The 27,742-nt window shown below is 39.6% G+C and overlaps 1 protein-coding gene across 4 annotated transcripts in view; it reads left to right on the top strand.

Annotated features, from left to right (window-relative positions):
• Positions 1 to 27,742, top strand: part of GALNT13 (polypeptide N-acetylgalactosaminyltransferase 13) — a 338,848-nt gene that overhangs the window by 153,725 nt on the left and 157,381 nt on the right. For all 4 annotated transcript variants that reach the window (XM_075933419.1, XM_075933416.1, XM_075933417.1 and 1 more), the window contains 3 exons: positions 18,397 to 18,563; positions 20,796 to 21,003; positions 23,525 to 23,695. In XM_075933419.1, coding sequence (XP_075789534.1) covers positions 18,397 to 18,563; positions 20,796 to 21,003; positions 23,525 to 23,695 — 546 coding nt within the window. The remainder of the gene's footprint in view (positions 1 to 18,396; positions 18,564 to 20,795; positions 21,004 to 23,524; positions 23,696 to 27,742) is intronic.

The raw sequence follows: 27,742 nt of genomic DNA on the forward strand, positions 1-27,742 counted from the left end.
TGTAGAGGTGAAAAGAACCTGCAATTATACACAGCAACATGAAGCTAACTTATTCATTTCCTTGCTAAAAGATGATACTCTAATTGGGTACGTCTACACTTGCTCCTTATCTCGAGATAGGGATGCAGATGTAGTGTACCGAAATTGCTAATGAAGTGCGGGATTTAAATATCATGCACTTAATTAGCATAATCGCGTTCGGCATTATTGCAAAATGCCCTGTGTAGCATTATTTCGAGAGAAAACCCTTCTCTCGAAATAACTGTTAAACCTCATTGTATGAGAAGTAACAGTTATTTCGAGAGAAGGCTTTTCTCTCGAAATAACGCTGCTACATAGGGCATTTTATTTCGCAACAATGCAATTTCAAAATGGCGGCCGGACATGATTATGCTAATTGTGTGGGATAGTTAAATCCCGCGCTTCATTAACAATTTCAGTACACTGTATTTACATCCCTCTCTCGAGTTAGGGAGCAAGTGTAGACATACCCACAGTAACACAAAACTGTTAGTTTATGCTATTCTAAATATGAATAGACAGTGACAAGCTAAAGAACACAATCTCAAACATACAGGAGTATGAGATGCTACTTTTTCAGATCATATCTGTGATCAATATTTGTGACATGTAGGACTGGGAAAAATAATGAGAGGTTATCTAGTCAAGCCACTTGTACTGAAGCAGGACCCAGTTGAACCTAGACCATCACAGAGAGGTGTTTCTCCAACCTGCTTTTCAGAACCTCCAATGATGAGAGGTTTGCTCCTAAAAGTAACTGAATACTAAGCATGGACAGCCACAGTGCAAGTGATTAGCAGCACAGCTTTTTATCAGTAACTGAGAGGAACATTTCCATACTACAGAAAAATGTATGGACTTAATGCTTAGCTATGCCATTCCCTCACGAATATAGGAACTGGTGATTTAGGTTGGAACAGCAGCTGTGCTGTGTTTGAATGGGTGCAATGTTAGACAATGATCAGGAAGCAGTCTTAAGTTATGTCCTTTCTCTTCCTTCTTTAGAAAGTGAGGGTCTGCTGAGATGCTAGCCCAATCCTGAGAGTATGCTGGCAAATAAGTTTTTGGCTAGCCCTCTGATAGAGGACAAGGGAGTGGGTCATAGTATTTAGTGCACCCATGCCAGGGGCCCTTCATTTCTAATGAAAATCTGTAAAGTCAGAAATAAAGTACCTTTGCTTCATGGAATCACTCTCCTTGTTTCTATAGCTTAAAATTATTACTCGTGGTTTTTATCTTGTATTGATTAGAAGTACCTACATGATGCTACTGCTTTCTACATTTTCTCTGCTTATTATGAATGCTTATTAATTGTGGAGAAGCTAACCGAACACATAATGTGCAGAACTGGAAGACAACATTTCCAAATTTTGTAGAAAGCAGAGTTGCGATTTTTCAGTTCTAAGAGTCATTCAACGATACATCTAATCAGCATGGAGAAGTCATGACAGATAACTTTACAAGGAGAGTTGACAAACATTAATAACATAATACTAATGCTTGTGAATTTACAAAATTAGATTGTCTGTAGTTAATAAAGACGATAAATGTGAGCATTGCATGAAAGTGATTTGCTCTGGGTGTGTTTGGAAAATCTAGTGCATCATAGAATGATTGTTTGATTTGTGGCTGTTGCTATCTTGACAGAAATCCAATTTACAGAGGAAGCTCTAAGACTAATACATCTGTTACCTGCCTTATGAAGCATGGCATTGAAGACTACCTTATACCTATTAGCTCACACTGACAAAAGAACTAAATGTCTGTGGCATACAAGTATATCCTCTCCCTTCTTTCTACTTAGTGACACAAAATTTTGCCTCTCAGCTAAAGGCTCCAAACTTAGTTTCTGTAGGTTATCACAGAGCAATAAAATGAGGACATGATCAAGCCTGTAGCATATAAAATGTCAGTCATAGTGCCATGTGAAAATGACTGCTGATTTTCCTCCTTCCCTTGTTCCCCTTATTGCAGTTATAAATCAGAATATTTTTAGATTCAGCACTGAACGTTTTTTAAATGTACTGTGAATATATAATCATTCACAGTGAGACAGAAAAGGGGAGGATCTCTCAGTAAAGCACAGTAAAAACAAAGAAATGCTATAGCAACAGGTGGACTGGAAATCAAGCAAAAAGGTTATCTTACTTGGTGGGGAAAAATTAGCAACCAAAGGTGTTTTAAGAAAAAGCCTTTCCTGGTCTCTAATTTCCATTATGGATTTGTTCTGATTAAGCTATTGGCCAAATCATTGTTGCTAATGCTTTCCTTTTTTGCCAAATTAGGGCTTGATTCTATTCCCATTTTAGTGATTGGTAGAACATAAGAACGGCCGTACTGGGTCAGACCAAAGGTCCTTCTAGCCCAGTATCCTGTCTGCCGACAGTGGCCAGCACCAGGTGTCCCGGAGAAGGTGGACTGAAGACAATGATCAAGTGATTTGTCTCCTGCCATCTCTCTCCAGCCTCTGACAAACAGAGGCCAAGGACACCATTTTATCCCCTGGCTAATAGCCTTTTATGGACCTAACCTCCATGAAATTATCTAGCTTCTCTTTAAACTCTATTATAGTCCTAGCCTTCACAGCCTCCTCTGGCAAGGAGTTCCACAGGTTGACTACACGCTGTGTGCAGAAGAACTTTCTTTTATTAGTTTTAAACCTGCTACCCATTAATTTCATTTGGTGTCCTCTAGTTCTTCTATTATTGGAACTAATAAATAACTTTTCTTTATCTGCCCTCTCCACACCACTCATGATTTTATATACCTCTATCATATCCCCCCTCAGTCTCCTCTTTTCTAAACTGAAAAGTCCCAGTCGCTTTAACCTCTCCTCATATGGGACCCATTCCAAATCCCTAATCATTTTAGTTGCCCTTTTCTGAACCCTTTCCAAGGCCAAAATATGTTTTTTGAGGAGGGGAGACCACATCTGTACACAGTATTCAAGATGTGGGCGTACCATAGTTTTATACAGGGGCAGTAAGATATTCTGTGTCTTATTTTCTATCCCTTTCCTAATAATTCCTAGCATCCTATTTGCCTTTTTGACCGGCGCTGCACATTGCATGGAAGTTTTCAGAGATCTGTCCACCATAACTCCAAGATCTCTTTCCTGATTTGTCGTAGCCAAATTAGCCCCCATCATACTGTACGTATAGTTGGGGTTATTTTTCCCGATGTTCATTACTTTACACTTATCCACATTACATTTCATTTGCCATTTTGTTGCCCAATCACTCAGTTTGGTGAGATCTTCTTGTAGTCCCTCACAGTCTGCTTCTGTCTTGACTATCCTAAACAGTTTTGTATCATCTGCAAACTTTACTACCGCACTGCTTACCCCTTTCTCCAGATCATTTATGAATAAGTTGAAAAGGATTGGTCCGAGAACTGACCTTTGGGGGACACCACTAGTTACCCCTCTCCAATCTGAAAATTTACCATTTATTCCTACCCTTTGTTTCCTGTCTTTTATCCCCCTTTCATTCAGTTGTATAGGGTGTATTTGTTTGCAAATCTGTCCATTCAGCTTTATCACATATAGTTTGGAGAGTCTAGAAAGAGGCCTTCCACCATATAGGACACTTTAAATATAAAGATTTAAAATTCCCTCTATACTACGGCATTTGTTTTTAAGTACTTTGTCTACATTACCTTGTTTCCACTTAAAATAACTCAGATTTTAGTAAATGGCATTCTCACATGGAGTAGCTTCTAAAATATTAATGCTGTATTTAGGGTTTGAAATCCCTAAGGAAATTTTGGCATTCCAGGCTACATTAAAAGTATGTCATCATTATGAGTGGTGACAACTGAAGGTGTGAGTGAAGGGTCTTTGTTCCTGCAAAAACCTACTTACACTGCATAGTGGAACACCAGAGAGCCATTTTAATGACAGACATTTTCATGACATATTTTCACATCTATTTTCTGCTGGATATAAAAATTGATTTGTTCTACAGAGGTTGGTTCAATAAAATTCATCAAGATAATGAAGATGCAGTTACTTTATGGTGCTGCTTCCCTCGAAGGGAGGTAAATCCCCCTTTAAAAAATGTTTACATTTCATTTGAATAAATTATGGTTTAAAATAAAAAGTGTTGCAATTTGAATAATTTATGTAATTAAAATTGAGTCCAAACCTCTGCATCCTGAAACATGTTAACAGAATGTTTTATGGCATCACATTATCTTCTCTTGTCTCAGGTGCCTGGTTGAAGAAGATAGCTCATTCCGTAAAGCTGTCACAAGCTGACTTCTGTAGTTCCTGTGGGATTTGAGACTTACATATAGCTATGGTGGATAGGGAGAGGAAATCACAATTGATTGATTAAACCTCAATCTTTGAAATACGTTCCAGAATATGAGAATTCCAGTACACTCATTCTTTCTCTCATTCTCAGAATATTATCATCGGGTTCATTATAAAGTTTTCAGTTTCCTTAAGTACTTCCTAGATTTTGTATAAACTGTTCTGGGTGAATTCTCCCTCCCCCCCTCTTCCATTTTAAGCAATAGTTATGTATGATCAGAGAACTACATGTGTTCAGTATAACTTAATGTTTTATAAGGAAATTCTTGCACTTTGATGGGCTGATTTTTTTAATGTGCTAACTGTTTACTAAGAGAGAGAATTTTCAGAAACATTCCTTTTAGAGATAATCTGACCATGACTCTCTTCAGTCCTAGTAACTCAGTTTGTGACAAAGAAATGTTATTTCTAGAAGTGCCACTTAAAGGAATAATGAGGATCACTAACCTCTCATTTCGTGTGTATATTGTAGGTGCATTCAGTGTAAATCATATCAGGACTTTATATGGCTTTATATAATGCACTTGCCGGTTCAATGACAATGGTTTAAAAGAAAAGGCAATGATTTTGGCTGTGTCAGTATTTTCTGTAGAGATGTGAATTCAGAAAAAAGAGCCCCTTCCTTTACAAATGAGCATTAAGCAAACCATTGTCTCACCAGAGTACTTGCCAAGTAAAAGGTTCCCTTTGCATTTATTTTCTAAAGCTGTTCAAGATTTCCTAGAAAGTACAACTCAAGCTTTTTTCTACTACGACAAAAGACTCTATGGAATTTTATGTGACTAACAACCTGTCAGTGATGATAGATCTTGGACTCTGACAAAGGACTCCAGCCCTGGAATCTGATGGGGAAGAACATTGGGAATCCTGATGGGTTCACAGTTTCCTTTTAGACCAAGATCAGAAACAGGAAGTTGTTTATGCCAACCGGGTTTTCCCTCAGTAGGACTGCTTCTTCTGCAATGTTTGTTTCTTCTAGTAGCTAACTCTGCCTTCCTGCTGACACCTGATGCTTATTTCTGCCTTCTGTCCTCAGACTCTAACCTGGTAAGACTCCTGTTCCAACCACCTAGGTCATCCTGGTTCTGATACAGTCATCCATCCCCTGAACATAACATTCTCCTCGAGGATGGTGTTGACACAAATAGTTGCTTCTGAATTGCCATTACAGTGTCCATATTGGGCTTACTGCCATGTTAATTTTGCTTTAGAACTTGAAAAAAAGACGTCCTGTGTATAATTTTAGAAGGAACATGAGGAAGCTTGACTTAACTGGTTGCCAATCTAAGCTCTGATCTACACTAGGACTTTATGTTAAATAACTCCCCACCCCCATTTATATGTGGAGCATCCACGCTACCAAGCCCGTTATTTTAAAATAATGGGCTACGGAGTTCAAAATCTGTGCTCCTGCTTTTCATCAGGAGTAACGCTAAATCCAAAATAGTTATTTTGAAATAATGGTAGTGTAGATGCTCTGGTGCCACTATTTTGAAATAATTACTCCCAGAATAATTTGAACTAATTGTTCCCCAGTGCTTCCTGGGCCTCTAAGTCCGAGGTAGCACATCCACATTGATAGAGCCTGCCTTGGGCTAATTTAGAGGCTTCTCCAGAGGGAAATTAGTTCAAATTTGTTAAATTGGGAGTTAAGTTGAATTTAGTAATTTTGAAATACTTTCCTAGTGTAGACATGGCCTAAGTGATATTGCCTTCCCCTCACTTCAGAAGTTGATCCCTGTCAAAACATGTCGCTGATCGTTTGGCTCAGACCTTAGAACAGTGACTTTCCTTCTAAGCTTCAGGTCTAGGCAGTGCCTTTGAAGAAAGAGATTATTGGAAATCACTGATTCCAAGATTTCCTTGTCTCATCCTAGCTGCAAAGGCAGGCCTGTGAATTATTTCTGTGCTTCCACACCAAAGCTGCTACTTTATTGGAAGAGAAAAATTCCTTGGGCCGGAGAGAGAAGAATAAAGTATTCTTGGACTGTCTCCTGAGGATCTTCCAGTGCTGCATTTGAGACTGCTGAAGAAATAGGTCTTCTGTCTATTGGGATGATGGGTGAGCCAAAGATATTTTAAGAGGATTTGTGTCTAGTAAAAATGGAATGGAAAAAAATCCTCTAAGTTATACTGAACACAGCATTAAGATTAACAGTTCTCTATTATGGATTAAGGAAATGAATAAAGACAACTTCATTCCACTGAAGTGAAATGAAAGAGAAATTCACTCTGAGTGTAGAAAAATCCTGGGCATTTGACACATGGTGTAAGAGACTGCACCCCTTGAATAATGGGCTTCTTCATTGTTCTGTGATACTTTGCATGAGCATTTTTAGACAATAAATAAGACCTGTTCTTTGTCCTTTGATCTGATGGTACCAGAAAAGATTCTAGAGCCTTTAATGTACCTCGATTCATTGAGACAGGACATATTTTTCTTAAGTATACATTAATGGAAGATGTACAGTTGCAAACCCAGTTAGGTTACACTAAATATAATATACAAGATAACTAGGAAGACAGTAACAACTCCCAGCAGCTCTAGAATACTTATGACACATCTTCCCATTCCTTGATTTAATTTATTATTAAATTAATGAGGGGATCATGGACTGCAAGCAAGCAGGGATGATCGGTGATAACTAATGCAGCTGTGGTTTTAGGCTTATCTGATATCAATGAGTTGAATGGATTTTTAGTTTCCAAGTCATTATTCCAGTTATTTTTCAGGAAAGACTTCTATAGTACCTGGATCTTGAGGTGAGCAGCCAGATCACTGATGCACTAATAGGTGGGGGTGTTGGCCCCAAGAATAGTATAGAAGGGGGCCATGTGAGGTGCTGAATAGAAGCTTATTATCTGATAATCCTATGTAAGCTATTTATGTGGTTATATAATGTCTCTGTGTGTAGTTAGGAATCTGTAGTCTGTGTGGATACTGAATATTTCTCTGCATGTGGTTGAGCAGTGGGCAGAGCCCTGGCCTGTGGACATGCTAATTAGCGAGGCCCTGTGGGACAATGGCACTTAATGGGTGAAGGACGCACCTAAAGCATGAGGACGGACACCTAAGAGCGGCCAGCAGAGAGAGGCTGAGGACCAGGTGATCTCCTGCAGCCAAGAAGAGGCCAGGAAGGAGGTATAAAGAGGCCATGTGGTTGATGCCATCTTGGTTCTCAGCTCAGCACTTCATCCCAGAGGCAGCATTGCAGGGATGGAAGAGCCCGGAAGACCTGTGAACCCATCCTGATCCTAGGATGTGCAACAAGAACTTTTAAACCAGCAGCTGTGACATCTCTGCTAGAGCCTGCATCGAGAACTAGGAGATTCGGTGCATGTAACGTACTATTCCTTTAACAACCTTACTCTCATGCTTTTCCTTATTGTAATAATAAACCTTTAGTTGTTAGATGCTAAAGGATTGGCCCAGCGTGATTTGTGGGTAAGGTCCAAAGGGTAAATTGACCAGGAATCTGTGGCTGGTTTCTTGGAACCGGACAGGACTTGTTCGGGATAGGTGGGATTGGGTGCTAGGACCCCCCACCTGTGTATGAGGCCTGGGGCCATCTGGGGCACGGATATTGCTGGGATGTCGGAGGGGTTTTGCTCATGAGGCTTCTGGCAGGCTGCTGAAGCGCTCTGTGGGACTGGTTTGTGGCCTGTTTGGAGAGGTCACCAGTCTGGGGACTGTAAGGAGCCCCGGATTTGAGCAATTCGCCCTGAGCGGACGCCCTCAGCTGTGCCCAGACACGGCCCGGTCTGTCACAATTTATTATTAAATTAATGAGAGGATCATGGACTGCAAGCAAGCAGGGATGATCGGTGATAACTAATGCAGCTGTGGTTTTAGGCTTATCTGATATCAGGGAGTTGAATGGATTTTTTCTGATATTGTACACACTGAGTGATTAGAGTGTTTTTTCATGGGGGAGTAACTTTTAAGATGAAATCCCTGAAATCAGTGGCATTGAGAGCACAGCCAGTTGGGTTTTTTTAACCTATTGTTTGCTTTAGTATTCTCTTCAACTTGAGGATATGGTAACACTATTTCTCCCAATGTAGCAGCCAAGCGCACTGGAACATGGCTTACTTTTCATCCCGTTCCCTGGACAATCAGAGAGTGAGGGGAAAGTACTTCCATTCTGAGCATGCCTCTCACACCTGGCTGGTAAAGTCCCTTCACCAGCCAGGTGAGAGAGGCATGCACAGAATGCATGTACTGTCCTCTCATTCCCTGATAGTCCGGTGAACAGGATGAAAAGCAAGCCATGTCCCGGTGTGCACAACTGTTCGCCCTCCCTCCACCCTGCCCTCCCGAAACTCTGCCATGGCACACCACCTGGCTTTGAATGTTTTTCCTGCAAAATGTGTGGTGGCAGGAATACGTTAAATAGTCACATCTTAAATTTTTTGTGAACATATTTCTCTTTTAACTTGGGGATGGGAATGAAGTTTTCTTTATCTACTTCTGTAATCCATGCTAAAGGATTGTTCAACTGCATAACCTGTTCAGTAAAACATAGAGGGGAATTTCTGTTCATGGGTTCGTCAGGATATATAGAACTAATACTTCAAATGCAGTTACTTATGTGCATGCTTATGAATATATGCATACTTGGGCACCTAGCAACTGTACTCACATATAGCATTCCATTGAGTTCACTGCTGGCAAGCAGCACACTGAGGCAATTAGGGATGTTAAATTTAGTTTACCCAACTAATCGACTAGTTGATGGATTTTCCATTGACTACTTGATAAGCGGGAGAGCTGCTGCGGGATTAGCTCCTGCCCTGGGAGCTAACCTCACTGTATCTCTGCCTTTTTAAAATGTATTAAGAGCTGCCAGGCTCTTAATACATTTAAAAGTCTGAAGCGCAACGGGGGAAAATTGGCTTTTAAGCTGGCCCCCACAGCACCAGCTCCTGCTGTAACAGAGGCAGCAGGTGGGGGGAGTGACCAGTGACTAAGCTTTTGCTTATCAGATAGTTGCTTAGTCGCTTACATCCCTGGAGGCAACTAGGCCTGAGTGGAGCTCAGTATAGCACTCTTCGGCTGTGTCTAGACTGGCAAGTGTCTAGCACTCTCCGGCTGTGTCTAGACTGGCAAGTTTTTCCACAAAAGCAGCTGCTTCTGCGGAAAAACTTGCCAGCTGTCTACACTGGCCGCTTGAATTTCCGCAAGAACACTGACGATCTCCTGTAAGAAATCAGTGCTTCTTGCGGAAATACTATGCTGATCCCGTTCGGGCAAAAGTCCTTTTGCGCAAAGCTTTTGCACAAAACGGCCAGTGTAGACAGCTCAGTTTTGTTTTGCGCAAAAAAGCCAGTTTGTTAATGTAATTTCTACATAGTCAAGTGGAAATGTGGTAAAAAGATATAGTCTCACTCTGTTTACATGTTGCTCATCTTGGAAAATGTGTTCCCTTCCCCCCCTCACTTAAACAACTGTATATATTTCATGGCTGTGTCTAGACTGGCCAGTTTTTCCAGAAAATCAGCCGCTTTTCCGGAAAAACTTGCCACCTGTCTACACTGGCTGCTTGAATTTCCGCAAAAGCACTGACTTCCTACTGTAAGAAATCAGTGCTTCTTGCGGGAATACTATTCTGCTCCCATTCAGGCAAAAGTCCCTTTTGCGCAAAAGGGCCAGTGTAGACAACTCAGATTTGTTTTGTACAAAAAAGCCCCGATCGCGAAAATGGCGATCGGGGCTTTTTTGCGGAAAAGCGCATCTAGATTGGCACGGACGCTCTTTTCCGAAAATGCTTTTAACGGAAAACTTTTCCGTTAAAAGCATTTCCGGAAAATCATGCCAATCTAGATGCAGCCCATGTATATTCCTAAAGGAACACCTGACAACTACAGAAGCAAAAGTGATGTTTTGGGAAAACATTTCAATCACTAGTATATTCCTAATTGTCTGAAAGCATTGTAAATGACCTGGAGAAAGCAGAGAGTGGTTCTTTTGTGTTTTATAATTACAGGATCAACAGTAGCTGATTTTTTCATCGCTCTTTTGATGCGGTGCACCTTTAAATAGGGAAAAAATAGAACATGAATCCTTTTAATCATTGCAGCAATATAAAGTGAAAGGTCTTTAACTTCTGCACATCTATATATAGTATCAAGTGAGTAAAATGTCATTAAATTGAGTGATAAACTGTTCAGAATAAACTGTTCACTTCTTCAGGTGACCTGAGTTTTGAGTTTAGGATGGGCAGACCCAAAATAAATAGGAGAGAAGGGGGGGAGTAGAAGGGGGAGAGGGGAGACGGGAGAGAGGGTATAGAAAATCAGGAAGGTAGAGGAAATCCGTGCTACTACACCATTTGTTGTTTTTTTCTGTACAGACTAACTCGGCTACCCCCTGAAGCTTCTAAATTCACATAGATCTTCAATCAGTTAAAAGATTAAAATGCTATGTAATACATTATCCGTTTGTACTGGATCCTCCTTTAGTGGTTGGTCAATAGCAGTCTACTAACACAACATGCATATAGATTCATAGATTCTAATGCCAGAATAGACCATTGTAGTCATCTAGAAAGATTTCCTGTAATATACTGGCTCTTCAACCTTTTCTAGACTACTGTACTCCTCTCAGGAGTCTGATTTTGTCTTACATTCCCACAAGTTTCACCTCATTTAAAAACTACTTGCTTACATAATCAGACATAAAAGTACAAAAGTATCACAACAATTTTTCAATAATAGTGTATACTCATTTTTACTGTATACTTATAAAATCAATCGGAATATAAATATTGTACTTACATTCCAATACACAGAGCAGTATAAACAAGACATTGTCTGTATGAAGTATTAGTTTGTACTGATTTTTCTAGTAGATTTTATGTAGCCCATTGAAAAACTAAGTAAATATCTAGATGTTTAGATGTACCACTTGGAAGAACTCTGCATACTTTATTTCCAGGGGTACATGTACCCCTGGTTGAGACCGCTGATGTAATTTGTAGCCCAGAGAATTTCCCCAAAATAATTCCTAAAGATCTTTTAGATAAACATCCTATCTTGATTTTAAAAATTACCAGTGATGGAGAATCCATCAAGCCCTCGGTAAATTCTCTAATATTTCCATGAATTTTCTCTGAACACTCTCCAATTTATAAATGTCCTTCTTGAATTGCGAACTGCACAGAGTATTCTAGCAGCTATCATAGCAATGTCAAACACACAGGTAACAGTCTTTTTTTACAGTTGGCCCAAAGAGTTATGAATGTTTCTGCTTTGGAGAAAGTGAGAGCCTTTGCTGTACATTGTTGCAAGGAGATTTTTCAGTCAACTGGCGCTTAATTTGTACAATAAATATAAATCAAGAAAAATATCATGAAAAGGAATAAGTATTAAGGCTATATTGTTCCATGCAACTGCACTCGCAAGTCTCTCCTGATAAGCCCTGCAGGAAGTTCAAACAAGAATCTAGCTTGAACACTTTGAAAAGTTTAGTTTCTGGGATTCTTCAATACAGGCTCCAAACAGAAAAGGAGAATGGAAACCCCATGGGGAGGTGAGTAGGAAGCTCACTTGAAGCATCAGGATTTGTGAGGAATGCAAACTCAAACAATGCAGAACTCTCCTGGCTGTTTCTGGTTTTCTCCGCCTCAGGATGTACTGTCCCCCTCAAACTGGAAATTGAGGCTTTGGAGGAAAGTTAATATAACATTAATTATTACTTGGATTTCTGCTCAGAAATTCTCTTGGTGTTTGCTGAGAGTATGCCATAGTGTTGTCTCGCGATATCTAGTGTTCTTCTTAAAGCTCCACTTGCTGGAATCGAGATTTGCATGAAAACCGTATCTTTCACCAAAGAAGTGAGTGGCTAGCCTTTATGGCTGTAAAATTTAAACAGAAATGTCCTGAGTGCACCATACATACTTAAAAACTAGAATGCAAAAGAGGAAAACTTAAAAGATATTATTTATTTGAAAAATACCAAGATTTTTGGGCTTTGCTCATGATTTTTGAATATCTGGGATTGACAATGCTAATGCCATGTAAATACACTGCCTCAGTCCTAGATGTATAGGGCCTCAAACTCATGCTAATGCAGAGGAAAGGAGAGAAGAGTAAAATGTGCTAGAGGGCTGCTGCTTTGCTTAGGATATTTCTGCCTTCTTTTTATTCCTTTGTTTCCCTCTGTATTGCGGAGAAGAAAGCCCAGAGCCCAGTTTATAAATACACCTCTGAATGCTTTAATGGCAGATACCTGATCTCTAAGGGTATGTCTACACTGCCCCCTACTTCGAACTAGGGTGGCTAATGTAGGCATTCGAAATTGCAAATGAAGCCCGGGATTTAAATATCCCGGGCTTCATTTGCAACTTTGAATGCCTACATTAGCCACCCTAGTTCAAACTAGGGTGGCAGTGTAGACATACCCTAAGGGAACATCTACACAGCAACATTATTTCGAAATAATTAGCATTATTTGAAACAACATAGTCCATGTCTTCACAGCAAGCAGTTATCTCGAAATAATGTTGAAATACTATCATGCTGGAGGACTTCTTACTCTGACTCCTGTAATACTCATTGTGCGAGGAATAAGTGAAGTTAGAGGAAGAGTGCTCTGTTTAGAAATTAGAGCTGTGTGGATGCTTTCAATTTCAAAATAAGCTACACAATTGATATTGCTCAATTAGTGTAGCTTATTTCGAGTTAAGCCTGGCCCTGTAGACACACCCTAAATAAAACTGGGATATTGCAAATTATGATTTAATACTGCAGCTTAGGCAAAGTAGCAGTGTTTACGACTTCCATTGAAATCAAGCAACCTAAATTAAATGAATTGGGTAGTTTTAATAATCTCTAGTGAGAAGTTCAGATGTCAAAATCCTAACACATCACAATTTATTCATACAAGCTGCCCAGCTGATCTGGAAAGTGAATGAAAGCGCACACACATAATTTCTCTGTCCATGTGACTTTCTTTGTTTTCCGTGGTTCAACATTTATTATTTGTTAATTTTTGTGTGTTTTTGTTAAACAGTTCACCAATGTCATTGTCTGTTTTGTATACAGGAAACTATACAATTGTAATAAACCAGTGGTGTGCAACCTTTTTTCAACCATGACCCCCATATTTTATTTTATTCGTGTCGTGACTCCCGAGGGGATTTGAGTAGCACGGCACAATGCTTAGATCATGCCTGCGGCTATGGCAACCTCCCCTCCCCCAGAAAGACATCCGCGACCCCCTTAGGGGTTGCGCACCACTATAATACACAATGACAAATTTCAGCCACATTCAATAAGAAAGTCAAAATGACAGGTGTATGCATTAATTATACAATATTGATCAAGGTCCCAGGTGTGAATCTAGCAGTCAAACTGCTAATTGTCCCTCTCTTATCTTAGGCCACTGTAGTGTCTCTATAAATGATTGCATACTTTATTGTTCAAACATGATACTATGTTGAAATATAGTTGACCACTTTGTTATCTGTAGGGTTCTCTATTTTCCTTTTGTATATCTGGGTGTGTCTGTATTATGCATCTATATATTCTGATGTTTTCAGTCTGTGAGACAGGCCCGTAAACCACTTAAGTTGGTTAACATGAGGATTTTTTTTCACATTTCTCTTATTTTCACTAACCGTCTTGAATTTACACACAGATGAATTTGCTAATATAAGTGAATGACGGAAATTATTCTTTTATGACCTAGTTTTCTACATTTTAATTATTTTTCTTCTATTCCTTTGTTAAAATACATTTTTGGGTTTTATCCTGGTTTTCCCAGTATTTTTTTGCCAGATACAAATGAGCCTATTTTAGATGGCTTTTCAGTTTTTGAATAAAGAAATGTGTTTTTACTTCCTTAATATGTATATTAGTAATTTTCCATAATAAAGGTCATGCTTGATTGCTAAGATGTGTACTCGCAATTTTCTGTGAGATGACTTATTGCTCTACTTCCTGCTCCCAGCAGTTGATTTTAGAAAGATACTCAGGAATAGAATTATACTTAGTTTTGTTATACCAATTAAACTTCTGTTCAATATTTTCAAGCACAAACTTTAATACACAATATTTTTAAACAATGCAAATGAAAATGGTATAAAAATTGAAATAAAGTTTAATTGCAGGATTATATACATGTATTGAAGGCAATACATTTTTCTGATATTTGCTTGTGTGTGGGAGACAAATTTGAAATGTTTAGTTTAGGCATGTGAACGAATAGTCGAGTACCAGATAAGCAGCAGCTCACTGGGTAGCACTATCGACTATTAGATCACTCTCCCCTCCTTACCGCTCCCCACTGTTCTGCACTCTTAAAGGGACAGAGCAGAGCTGTTGAACAAAGATTGGTCCCCCACGCTGCCTCTCTGCATTCTGAAAGGCACAAAGCAGCGGCAGCTGGTCCCGCTTGTGTCTCAGCAGAACCCCCACCCCTACTGCCATTCTGCATTTTTAAAAGAGCAGTGGCAGCCCGTCCCGTGGGTTGCTGTCAGCACAAGCCTTCCTGCCCATCCATGCCCCCCATTGCTGCTCTGCATTTTTAAAGAGAATTTGCGACCACTCAACTAGCAAATTAATCACTATACAACATCACTACTTTAGTTAGCTTTCACATTTTACAGCATAAATGAACATACAGGCAGTCCCCGAGTTACACAGATCCGACTTATGTCGGATCCGTAGTTACGAACGGGGCCCTCTCCCTGGTCTCCAACAGACCAGGGAGAGGAAGCAAAGCGGCGGCTGAATCTGGACGCCAGTTCTGACTTACATACAGATTCAACTTAAGAACAAACCTACAGTCCCTATCTTGTACGTAACCCGGGGACTGCCTGTACTTTATATTTCTAAATATTTTCACTATAACATAGGTCAATACACCTCACCCAGTAATTTCTACATCAAGTTAACAACGTCTATTTGAGCTAGAGCATATGTTTTTAGAATAGTAATTATTAGTAAAGAAGTTAATTAAAATAAAATGCTATAAGACTGCGGAAGAGAAAAATGCTGCAAATATCCACCTCTTTTAAAGACAATCAACACAGAAATGATTTTCTTATTGTTTTTGCCATTATAGCACCATGATAAAATAATTTAATAGTTTAGACTACACGATCTCATTTTAATAGTTTGCTTCAAGTAGCTATAATCAAATCTATTTTATATAAATTCAAATATCAATCACTTATGAAATATTGAACAATGTATAATACTAAAGGAAAAATAAACAGTTTCAAAATAACCCCTTCAACTACTACATTATGAGGTCATTAGCCAACTTTGTAATTAAAGCTGTGTTCTTCTGCATTGACATTCTTACTTTTCAGACTTCATTGACTGAATTTAATTATTCAGTTCAACCATAATATCTCTTCGGTGGATAACTGAGCATTGTTTGATTTTAAGAAAACATTTACTAACTTTTGCAAAAATAACAATGTTTTCTTTCTGAGTGATCGTGTTTTGATCACTTATTTTTATGTTACTCAAAATAAACTACTGCCATCTCCACAGATAGATAATGCCATTTTTACATGAATCCTGTAAATCTAAATCCTAAGAGATGCCTATCTCTTAGGATTTAGATTTACAGGATTCATGTAAAAATGGCATTATCTAAAAATGGCATTATCTATCGGTGGAGATGGCAACATTATACATAGCTGTGCAATCTGAGAAGAACAATTTCCAGTCCATGTGAATTTTTCATGATTCCTGATTTTACTCTCCTTCCATAATCGATCTTATCATATGGATAAGACAAGCAATCAACAAAGGTTCTTTGCTCTAGTTTCTAGAGTGCATTATGGAATTTTGACTATAATATGGAAACCAGTGGATTTTTCTATATTTCTTATCTTGCTATGTCATACTTAAATTTTGAAGGCTATCATTGTGACTCTTTCTTTCTTTCCTCATTGACATAAAAACTTACATAAAGAAAGTTTTACTGAGTTTAGTTATGCAAAGTATTGGGGAACACATATGGACCCTTAGATGTTTCTTCAGTGCCCTAATTATAACATTAGTTTGACATCTAAATCAAAAAGTAACTTGACTGACTAACCTACTACAAATACTAGGAAGGTAACACAACATACAGTTTTAGCTGTATAGATTCTCTGCAGCATGGGAAGTATTAAAATACTATGGACCGTAGAGATACAATGCTCTTGTGTGAGAATTAGAGCATATCCAGGGCTTTTAACAGACTTCGGGCCCTAGGCAGTGTGTGTTTGCGGGGGGGCCAGCTCTGGGCCTCCAGAATGGGTAGGGTGTTAGATAAAAGGGGCGGAGCTAGGGACAGCCAGCCCTCAGCTTCCCAGGCCATGCCAGTGCCACACTTCCCCCAGTCAGTCCTCTGTAACAACTGGACTGTGCCATGCGGGGATCCAGTGGCAATATAAAGGTCCCAGGGCTCTGGCTGCTGCTGTTGCTGTGGAAACAGCCCAGTAGTCTGCAGCCCCAGGATTTTAAATCGTTCACCCCTGCTTTCAGCGGCCCTGAGCATACCAAGTCAGAAAAGGCCAATAGACTACAGAAGCATTTCTCTGCTTGTAACATTAAGTTAACATAAATGTTCAGATGTAAAACATTTCAAATAAAATGTTTATAAGTTCCTCTTTAAACATGTACTTACCTGCAGTAGAAATCATTGCTACAGACAGGCCTCCAGATTGGTAAGCAGATCACCTTTTCAAAATGTGAAAACAGGACATATTCAGGTGTCCCTGGCCATGTTAGAAGCCAGAACTAGGCAGGCTGAGCCCTGGACACTCTGCTTGCTGTAGGTGTGGTGGCCAAGAGCAGCCCCCGTTCCTTGAGGTGCACTGTCCAGGGGAGGTTGATGTCTGGGATGATGAGGAGAACCACAGCGACTCGGGTTCCCTAGGTAGGTCTTACTAATGCCCAGTCCTGATTTCTGCCCAGGAGCAGAGGCAGGACTTCATGGGGAATAGGCGAAGCAGTAGGGTAGGATCTTGTGCTGGGAGGAGGAGGGGGGGCAACCTCATCCTTCTTCTCTCTATAAATACACCAAGAAGAGGCTAGTGCCACCCCTGAACATCGCGCAGGTACAGACAGGATGCAGGACAAATGTTATCCTGGAATCATTCAGAGCAGGACTTAAAATGTACATTTAGGGATTGTCCTACACAATTAGGGATGGGAGGTCACTTCAGGTAAGCACTGAACTTACAGTTAAGAATGTGTTTAAGGGCTTTCTTGAAATTAGGGTCACAAAGATTAAAATAGAGCCATAAAATGACTTTAAGTACATAAACTAATATTCATCAATATATCGAAAAGATTGCTTTAAGTAGCAATGCTAAAAATATTAAAATTAAAGTTTTAGCTTTGTTGACAAGTGCTATTAGTGTTATGGTGTCTGCCCATGCATGTGAGGTACACATATTAGAGCTGGGGAAAGGAGACTATATTTTGATTTTAGGTTGCAAAACACCTCTGGTGAATTTCCTCTACTAAAACCAGGCATGGTTGGTTTTTAAGAGTTCCATAATATCAATCCACAAAAAATAAAGTTTTTGGAGGATAGAGATAAAAGTTTTATTTCCATCCTTAGTGTAATGGGGAAATTGATTTCTTTTGAAAAATATTTGTTTTTAGGTTTTAGTTTTAAGAAACTAACCCAGTGTTGGGTTCCATTTTATCCAAACTGAGATATTCAACTCATCATTCACACATTTTGTTTGTGTATGCACTGTATTATTTCTTGGATGAAAATGCTAATTCTCCATTTAAGAGATCAGGTTACTTTTTTTTATTTGCAGCCTTATTATTTTTGCTGATGATTTTTTCCTAACCAGAATACAGTATTAAAAACCCTGTGCCTGAAAATTTTTGTTGGGGTTTTTTAGGGTTGAGAGGGGTGTCATGGTGGGAGTACAGTGGCTGGGGAAAGTTGAGAGAGATTCATATCCTACTGAATGGTGTATTGTCCAGCAATCTTGAGGCTCAATTTTCAGAACTTGATAACTTGTCCTGTTGTTACATCACACTGACGAATGAATTTATAAATAAATTAACCTCTCTTTTTTTCTCTTTGGCAGATGCAAGACAAAAGTCTACTCTGATGAACTCCCAAATACAAGTGTAGTTATAGTATTTCATAATGAAGCCTGGAGTACTTTGCTTCGAACTGTTTACAGTGTTATAAACCGATCCCCACACAATCTGCTTTCTGAGGTGATCTTGGTAGATGATGCCAGTGAAAGAGGTATGACTCTTGCTCTACTCTTCTAATGGATAGTTATAATAATTTGATAGAGATTTACATATTTTGTTAGTGTCGCATGTGAGAACACAACAGAAGGAATTGTATATCAATGGAGTTTTGATCCTTAGCTCCAAAAACGGGGTTTGTTTTTTTTTTCTTGGATTAAATAGATCAGTGATAATGATGCTTTTCAATTACCGTGTTGGACATCTGGTCATAAAGGTTTGTAATGTATTTGTGGAGGTGCTAAGACTTGGATGTTCCTGAGTCAGTAGTTGGCAGACAGTCTGACAGGGATTGAATGTTTACCCAGAGCTGTTACCTAGAGTTTTGTTCCAATGTTCCAGACAGTGTTTCCCTCTAAGATTTTCTAAACATGAGAAAGTGAGTTTTGGCCTGTTCACCAATATTAAGGTCATGTGTGCTGGTTTGGATGTGTGCCACAGTAGCACCCAATTTATGAACACACACACACACATTCCCATCCACTGGAGCAAAAACACCCCCCGCCATGCAGCATGTCCCGTTCCCAGCTGCTAGAGCAGACCCTTGCCCCCTTACCATGGCCATGCGACATGTCCCATTCCCGGTCACTGGAGCAGACATTCCCTCGCCATGCAGCAGGTCCTGATCCCGGTCCCTAGTGCCAGAACAGGCCCCGACCCCACCACCACCACATGGCAGCCCCAGCCACTGAAACAGGCCTCCTCCCCATACAAACCCTGCCACATGGCTGTGTTCTGGTTCTGGTTCCCCACCGCAGCGGCTCCCTCACCACATCGTCTCAGCCATCCTCGCCCACTGGAGCAGCCACCTGCTGCATAGCTCTCCAGAGGTGGTGGGCAGTTTAAGAATTTTTTGTGCACCTTAGCAGGAGCAATGGTTCCAGATAAAGAATATCATGAGGAATATGGCTCAGCTTCACAGGTGATTAATCAGCCCTGCCCAGTCAGTCAGCTTCTTGCAGGTTGCCCTGAGCCTCTGACTGGGTGGGGCTGATTAATTACCTGTGAAGTTGTGCTGCCCCACAGCTTAAGTAAACACTCATGGCATCCTGTGTCTGCTGCTCATTTCTCTTCTAACAAGGAAACAACTCACTCTTGAGCTTCAATCCTGTCCGAATGTCAGATGCTCAAACAGTTTCTTCAGATGAATCTTTGGTGAATAACAGTTTTTGTGTTTAATTTATATTGAGCCTGAATTTCACATAGTTTTGTAAACTACTAATTGGGGCTATATGAGGGTAGAAAAAAAAGCAATTTTCAGTAACAAAAATCTGCTTTTGACAGTGTTAGTGATTAAAAAAATAAATTTAAAAGAATAGAACTGATGAAAGGCCAAAAAATCTGTCAGTGTATTTCCTTTGGATATCAAAATATTTGCACTGCACTGTACCAACCATGACAACTGCAGGATTTAGCAGCTGTGTTGCTAGATTTCTCTATGGGTGTCAAAACCTGTCCCCTGAAGGAAATGGTCAAAAAACACTGCAAGGGGCACCTTGAAGGTTTTCCTAGGCCTTCTGTCCTCTTCATGAAGCCTCCCCTCAGGAGTGGAGTCAGCAGGGGCTGGTAGCCCTGCTTTCCTGGGAGACTTCGCTGCTGGCTCTGCCGTATAAAGCTGAGCTTTATATGGCAGAGCCTGCAGCATGGGTGACCACTAAGATTTTTGCGGTCAAATGGTTACCTTTTAAAATCACTTTTTTATATCCCTATTGTCTACATTACCACGATAAGTTGTCCTAAGTGAATAACATAGCTGGATTTGACAGGTTACGTTGACTTACCGCACTGTATTCACTGCTCTGCATCGATGGGAGATGCTCTCCCATCAACTTATCTTACTTCTCTCCTTTTGGCAGACTTCCTGAGTGTTCTCTGTGATTGATTTAGCAGGTCTTTACTAGGCTTGTTAAATTGACCACAAGTGCATCGATCATAACAGCATGGCCTACATTGTAATCCTAGAATGTGAGCAGTGTTCTAAGATAAGCCTCCAGCACCTGGAAACTTATCTCTCATTCTTCAGAAAATCATCAAACATGTCTCGGATTATTTCCTGACTTGTGCTTCCAGGGCCTTCGTTCTTTCAATGTTCATGCATGAAAATATTGTTTAAATAATTGTTCTGAGTGACCAGTATGATGTATTAACCATAGAATTCTATTTTGAACTCTCACTGAATCTAATTTGAACCAAAATTTTTCTTTTATTTTTTAATTGCATATGGCAGATTTTCTGAAGTCCTCATTAGAAAATTATGTGAAAAATTTGGAAGTGCCAGTAAAAATTATTAGGATGGAACAACGGTCAGGACTTATTCGTGCTCGGCTCAGAGGAGCAGCGGCTTCTAAGGGCCAGGTCATCACTTTCCTAGATGCACATTGTGAATGTACTATAGGCTGGCTTGAGCCCCTGCTGGCAAGAATAAAGGAAGACAGGTAAGGAATGATTTATGTTCTGCTGCATGATGACGGTATCTGTTACAACTCTCTTGTTAAGGGTCTGTCAGAGGTTCTTTTATAGCCCTTTATTTTCAATATGGTTATATCTCGGCTAGGAAAATAATCTTCTTTGGTCTGAAGACACTGAAAACAAGTCATCAGCCCAACAACATTTTTAGTTTAAAAAAAATGGTTCTGTACATTTTGTCTCACATTTGTGCCCCAAAATAATTTTTCAGGAAGTATTTTTAAATTGATTAAGATGCTTTAAAAGTTATTGTATCATTATTGCCACAGTGTCTCTGTCAATGTGGCTGGTAATAATTGTTAATAAATTATGCCTTTTTATTTCTGTGGTACATATTCAACATTTGGTTGGCAAACTAACTTGCCATCTTGGTTTGGCTAATGAGTGCTTATGTGTGCGGTGCATTCATCCACTGTCCCCATCTTTTCTTCTCTTTTGAGCTCACAAACAATTGGAATTGATGCTTATCCTGTGTTCCAAGTGGACAGTACAATGTATACTTGCTCAGCTGATGTGTTTAAGTGAGACCTCAGTTGCAAACAGAAATCAGAGCCAAAAGCTTTGCTATCATCACTTTTTGCTATTGTAAAATGCAAATTTTATGCACTTACATTTTATGTTGAGGAAGCAATGGTGTGTGTGTGTGTGTGTGTGTGTGTGTGTGTGTGTGTGTGTGTGTGTGTGTGTGTGTGTGTGTGTGTGTGTGTGTGTGTATGAGAGAGGGAGAGAGAGAGAGAGAGGGCCCTTCCTATCTACAAACTCAAATGTGTTCAAGATCAAAAAAGGCTCTTTGCCTCTCTTTGTGAAGTGCATAACCACAGAAGGATTGCAAGAAAACAATCCCTGAGTGACCCAGAGAGCAGAGGAGCAACAACATCTAGCTACACTAGCTCCACTACAGTACAGTACAGTAGCTCCTGGGATTACAGATGGACAGAGTGTCTCTTGGGTTGGAGGATCATGAGCAACTGTGCGGAGGAGGGCAGACCTGTGGTCAGGGTATGCATTGGAGGAAAGCAGTTACCAGCATCAGTTGAATGCTAGAGTAACAACTAAGGAGCTTCTTTAGCTGAGCAGAGAAGGAGCAACATGTGGTCGATGTGGAGGGTGTCTCGACAGAGAATAGGGCATAGGGAAAGGAGATGGGGGTAACTGTGCAAATATGTGGTGATCAAAGGTGTGGGGAAAGTTTACAAATAGTAGTTTTGTTTTGCTCTTGGGGCACGAAATGCAGCAATATCCCTTCCTTGAAGGAGGGGGGTATCTGTGTATGGGAATAGAAATCAGCAGTCTGAAATGGTGACAGGAGCTAACCCTAGTGGACCAGATTTGGTCTGCCAGCCGGAATTTATCCACCAGATGCACAAGAGGGAAGAAGGAAAGCCGACTCTTGTAGCCTTAGGGATTCAGCTTAATATAATATACTTTACTAATTGTTTACAATAATTTTTATGCAGCTGTTATTGGAGTGTTAGGGAAATGAACAGTATTTTAGATTGTGGTGTACCACTTGTATCTTTTAAAGTTTAACTACAATGTTTCTACTATACAAGGGAGTTTTACTGTTTAAGCTTTGTGACTCATGTTACAAACAGTGTTACAAATTATGAACTGATAAAAAACATCAAGCATAGCAGAGAGAATAGCTATCCCACTGGGGATAAAACTACAACGTACAGCACCTCTTGCAGGAAAGTTAAAGCTATATGCTACAGCGGTCAGCTTGCCATAGCATCAGCAAAATTTAGGTGAATTTGAAAAGCTGTCTTAACTGTGGGGATTCTCTTTAGCTAGGACTCATACTGATACAGAAGACACTGAGAAATGTTACTGCAAGTAGAGTTGGTACTTCAAGTAGATGCACAGATTATGCTGTGTATGGACAGTTCTATCATCTGTACCATGTTTGGACTTCTGAGTTGACATTGTTAACATGGACATCAGTTTAAAGGTCAATTATGCATTCCATAATAGAGCACTGAAGGGTGGAAATATGTATAGAAGTCATGGAAAAATATTTGTAAAGAGTAAGTGATGAAATTAAAATTAAATGTTTCATTACAATTTCAAATTTTATTCCAAATCTGAAACTCACCACAGATTTGCTGAGGTTTGAGTCAACCTAAATTAATTTTTGACCTAATTTGTATCAGCTTAATGCATTTGCATGGAAACTCTAGGGACCTCCTATTTGATTACTATGAATTAGTCCTGAAATCTGATAGCTTAAAGCTGGCTATGATTTGAAATTGGGAGGGTTGAACCTGGAGTGAAATTCAGGGAGTGCAAGCCTCTATAAACAAAAATGGGGATTTGCAAAAAATGTGAACCCGAGTAAATTAATTTTTGCACAATCTTGTTTCCAGTATATAAACTGTAGTGAGGGTCTTGATTCATATGCAGAGAAGCCACGACAGAAAGAGGTCTCTAGCCTATTAATATGTGTTAAAGTTGAAATTTCTTATTTAAAAATAATATTTTTTCTTATAGAAAAACTGTTGTTTGTCCAATCATTGATGTGATCAGCGATGATACATTTGAATACATGGCTGGGTCAGACATGACTTATGGAGGCTTTAACTGGAAACTTAATTTTCGCTGGTATCCTGTTCCTCAGAGAGAGATGGACAGAAGGAAAGGAGACAGAACCTTGCCTGTAAGGTAAGGAGAATGAGCAAAGGATGCTTGTGTATTATGACTGCATTGTATAATTGTAAGCATTGAAGTTTTATTTGTGGTTAATTATCTTAATTATTGAGATTTTAATAAATTAAATATATACATTTCCAGAAAGCATAAAGGTTCCATTTTCTCACCTATTCATAGAACTGCAATATAGTTATCAAAGCTGAGCAAATGGCTTGAATGTCTTCTGTGAGTATTAAATAAAATAAAATAAATGAATTTGCTTTGGATATATTTGTGTCTCCTTTGCATTAATTTTCTTAAGTTTCTCTATTGAAGAAGTTCACTGCCTGGCATTTTCATGAAGACAATTAATTTTAAATTAGTATTTAGAAACTACTTGTGGAGAACAGCTTCCAAACTTGTAAAATTCTAATATTTTTCATAGAAACTTGATTCTAAAATTTATGCTCTTCCAGTCAGGGAATGGAAATGTTATCTACAATATGTGTGCAAACAACATTTCCCATTCTAGTATTGAACACTGTTAATGAATTGTTCGTGATCTACAAATTCAGATTTGGTTAAAGAAAGCATTTGGTGGCTCACTTTAATTTACATTTGAGAAACTTGTTATCCACTTGTAAAAAATTTGTGAAAAGAAAAAAATGTGACATTGTTTGATTAAATTATTTTCTGTGAATTATTTGTTCAATTCTAATACCTCTAATGGTCTTCATGACAACTAATAAAAGTACTGAAAAGTGGATACAGTGATTTCAAACATGTGTAAGGCATAACGAAGGTTAGAAAATTCCCAGTCCAGCATGACCCATGACAGCGTGCAACAAACAGAGAAATCCAGCTCAGGTTGAAATAGCCAAAAGAAAGAGACAGGCAAGATGATGGATAACAAAAGAAATGTTCATAATTATTTGTTTAAAAAGGGCAGAAATCTGTAATTCTCTGTTACAATGTTATGTACAGAGTCTTGGATTTTCGTGGGTTTTTAAAAATATTTCTTCTTGACAGTAAAGTTATCAGGAACCCTCTTTTTCTTCCGTTTATTTATTAGGAAACATAAAAACTACAGAATCTTTATTCAGATTGGTATGTAGAATATAAGGATTAAATGCTCTTGCACAGCTGAGAGCGGGGAGCAAAGGTGCCTTTCTGACATCTGTCTGTTCCCTCAGTCCTGGATCCAAACTGCCTTGTTGCAGTAAACCTCCAAGAGTCTATTCTCACCATTGAGTATCCCTTTGGTGCAGGGCCTGGAGAGAAGGGGATAAAGCCACCTATGGCTGCTCTGTACTACTTGAGGACTCCTCCATGATGGTTGCCTTTCTAGCCAGCTTTAAGGGGATCAGGATTTGGTTCTTACATACTTGACTAGAAAGTTTAAGCCAAATTCTGTTTGGACATTGCTTCGAGGAATTGGACTCTGGAGAGTACATAATGGCCCTTTTTAAACTGCCAGCAATTTTGGATGGTTACTACAATTATTTCCAATTCCTAGTGTAAGGAAACAGTACCATGAGTACCACAGATAATAAATGTTGACTATTTAAATAATTACTACCATAAATGTTAGCAATGCTTCACATTTAGGGCTTAATGCTTTCCTGCACCTAAGTACTGGGGGATGGGCTCAGGTATGTCTGTCAGGAAGTTGATTCTGTCTCCATGATTTTTGTAGTGATCCCAGGTCCACAGTCACTTTGTGATGCTTCTTAGCAGCACTAGTGTATGACAGTGATGGATCCTTTATGGACCCTATAGCAGTAGAGATGTGTGGTAGCAGAGCACAGCTCAACCAGATGTCATCCTCATTTGTGACACACTTCTTTCCCAGGAAGAGGGCCTGGAGACCAGAAGTTGAGGGCCTGACTATAGTGCAGAGGAGCCTCTGTCAGATGAATTCTCTGCTGAGTGTTTGCAATTGGATTATAACTCCTTTTGTAGCACCTAAATGGTGCAGAAGGGCTATAACTCAGCTGGAGATTCTGGCCCATAATGAAGATGATGTTAAAAGGTGTTCTAGACCAGTGTTTCTCAACCAGTGGTACAAGTACCCTCGGGGGTATTTGAGAGAAGTTTGGGGCGGTACGTCAACACAACTGAAATTGGGAGAAAACTGAATTTTTGTTTTCAGTTTTACATGATTTATTATTTTTGTACTTTCTACACCTAAAAATGTCATTGCCCACCCGGCTACGATTAAGTTGTTTAAACAAATGTGTTGCAACAGTAGAAAAAAATTGTGTCTGAAAACTGTAGGTACTGGGGGTACATATATATATATTTAAAGGGGTACTTTATAAAAAAAAAAGGTTGAGAAACACTGTTCTAGAAGTCTAAACAGTTCTACCAAAGGGGTGGCAATTGCCCTGGGGCTCCGCAGTTTTAAAGGGCCTGGGTCTCCCAGCCACTGCCACTGCTACAGCAGCAGACGCCGGAGTCCATGGCCTTTTAAATCCCCGCCAGTGCTACACAGTGCTGTGGGTGGCTCAGAAGGCTAATGTGAGGTGGCGTTGGGGTCCACCCCTTCTGGGAGCGTGGGAACTGCTCCCCCACATTGCCCAGGGGCCTGGAAATTCTCTTGGCCAACCTGTGTATACTGTACAATATATACACATGAACACACACAGAGCTATTGATGACCTGGCCTGGAGCAAGTATTGTCCCAAAGGGCAAAATTAGAAAAAAGGAAACTATTTTCCCCATGGTCAAATCTTACTATTGTTATCTACAAATCCCCACAATAGCTGTTTCACTAATGCTGAGATGTTTGTGTAAAATCTCCAGAATTAAATCTTATCACCATCCCTACTGGCTCAGACTCTCTTCCCCACACCAAGTAGCTGCATTTTCCATGCCCCCTCCTGTACGGGCTTTCTTCCCTCATATCCCTTCACAGTGTTTCATAGGTCAACTTCCTTGTTCCACCTGTCCACTCTACCCAGCTCCTGAATAATAATACTGTCTTCTGGGGAATTTCAAGGAATTCAAAGAATGCTTCTGGCACCAGCCCTTATCAGTGCTCTCCTCTCCATGGTTACCAACTCCTTCAGTGAGAAAGAGTTTGTGTTTTTGAGAAACTTCCTGGTATTTTGGCTGGTTTGTGTAGGGCTTAACTGCTGATATCCTACAAACATTACTATTTTATAGATTGGTCCTGAGACAAAATTAGTCAACAGATTTTAATGAAACAAATCCTGTTATTAAAATAAAAATCCTGAAGAGGTTGGGAAAAGACAGAATAAGATATGTATTTGACAAGTACTTTTTGGTTTTAGCTTGAAGTGTTAAAAGTAGGCCCGCTGGAGATAATTAGTGAGTAAGGCAGAGGTATATAGGAAAATGTAACATATGTCTTAAGGTACTACTTAAATTATAGGACTGGGGTTATTTATTTTGGCATACAAACAATTATTAACTCTAGGCATGCACAGACAGTGCATTCACAAACAGTGAAATCTAAGCAACAAATCATTTCTTCTGGTCGATTTTCCCATTCTATAAGCATCTGGATAAAGTACTGTGAGTTTGTATTTAAACCTGTTTTTCAGTCTAATAGATCAAATTGGTGTGTGTAACACCACTGACTTTATTTTCTTCCATGTGTAAAGAATACCCCTCCTGTTTGCTAGCGTTGTGGGAGGCTAAGCCTGAGGCTGCTTGGTGTGCTCTGCACAGTGTATATTGTGTGTGTATGCTCCTCAGACCAGACCCACTCAGACAAACCACCAGGAACAGGCTTTATTCTGTAAAAAAACATAAAACAGGATTACAGTTCAGCAGCCCCTCCTCTCAGCCTGCGAGCTGCTTCTAGCACAGTACCTGCTAGACCCTGCTGGGGGCAGAGGACACATCCTGGCAGGAACCAGGAAGTTCTCCCAACATGCTGCAGTTTGTAGTCCACAACTTGTAGTTCCCAGCGCTGCTGCTGAAACACACTGGACTTTGTGCTACACCTGTATATATAATACAAGCATTGCACCCAAATTTTGCTCTTAGGTGCGCTGAAAGTTAATTGAAAGAAGAGTATTAGATAAAGTATCTATTATCTATAATAAGGTA

This window comes from Pelodiscus sinensis, chromosome 7 (assembly GCF_049634645.1).
Source record: "Pelodiscus sinensis isolate JC-2024 chromosome 7, ASM4963464v1, whole genome shotgun sequence".
NCBI lineage: Eukaryota > Metazoa > Chordata > Testudines > Trionychidae > Pelodiscus > Pelodiscus sinensis.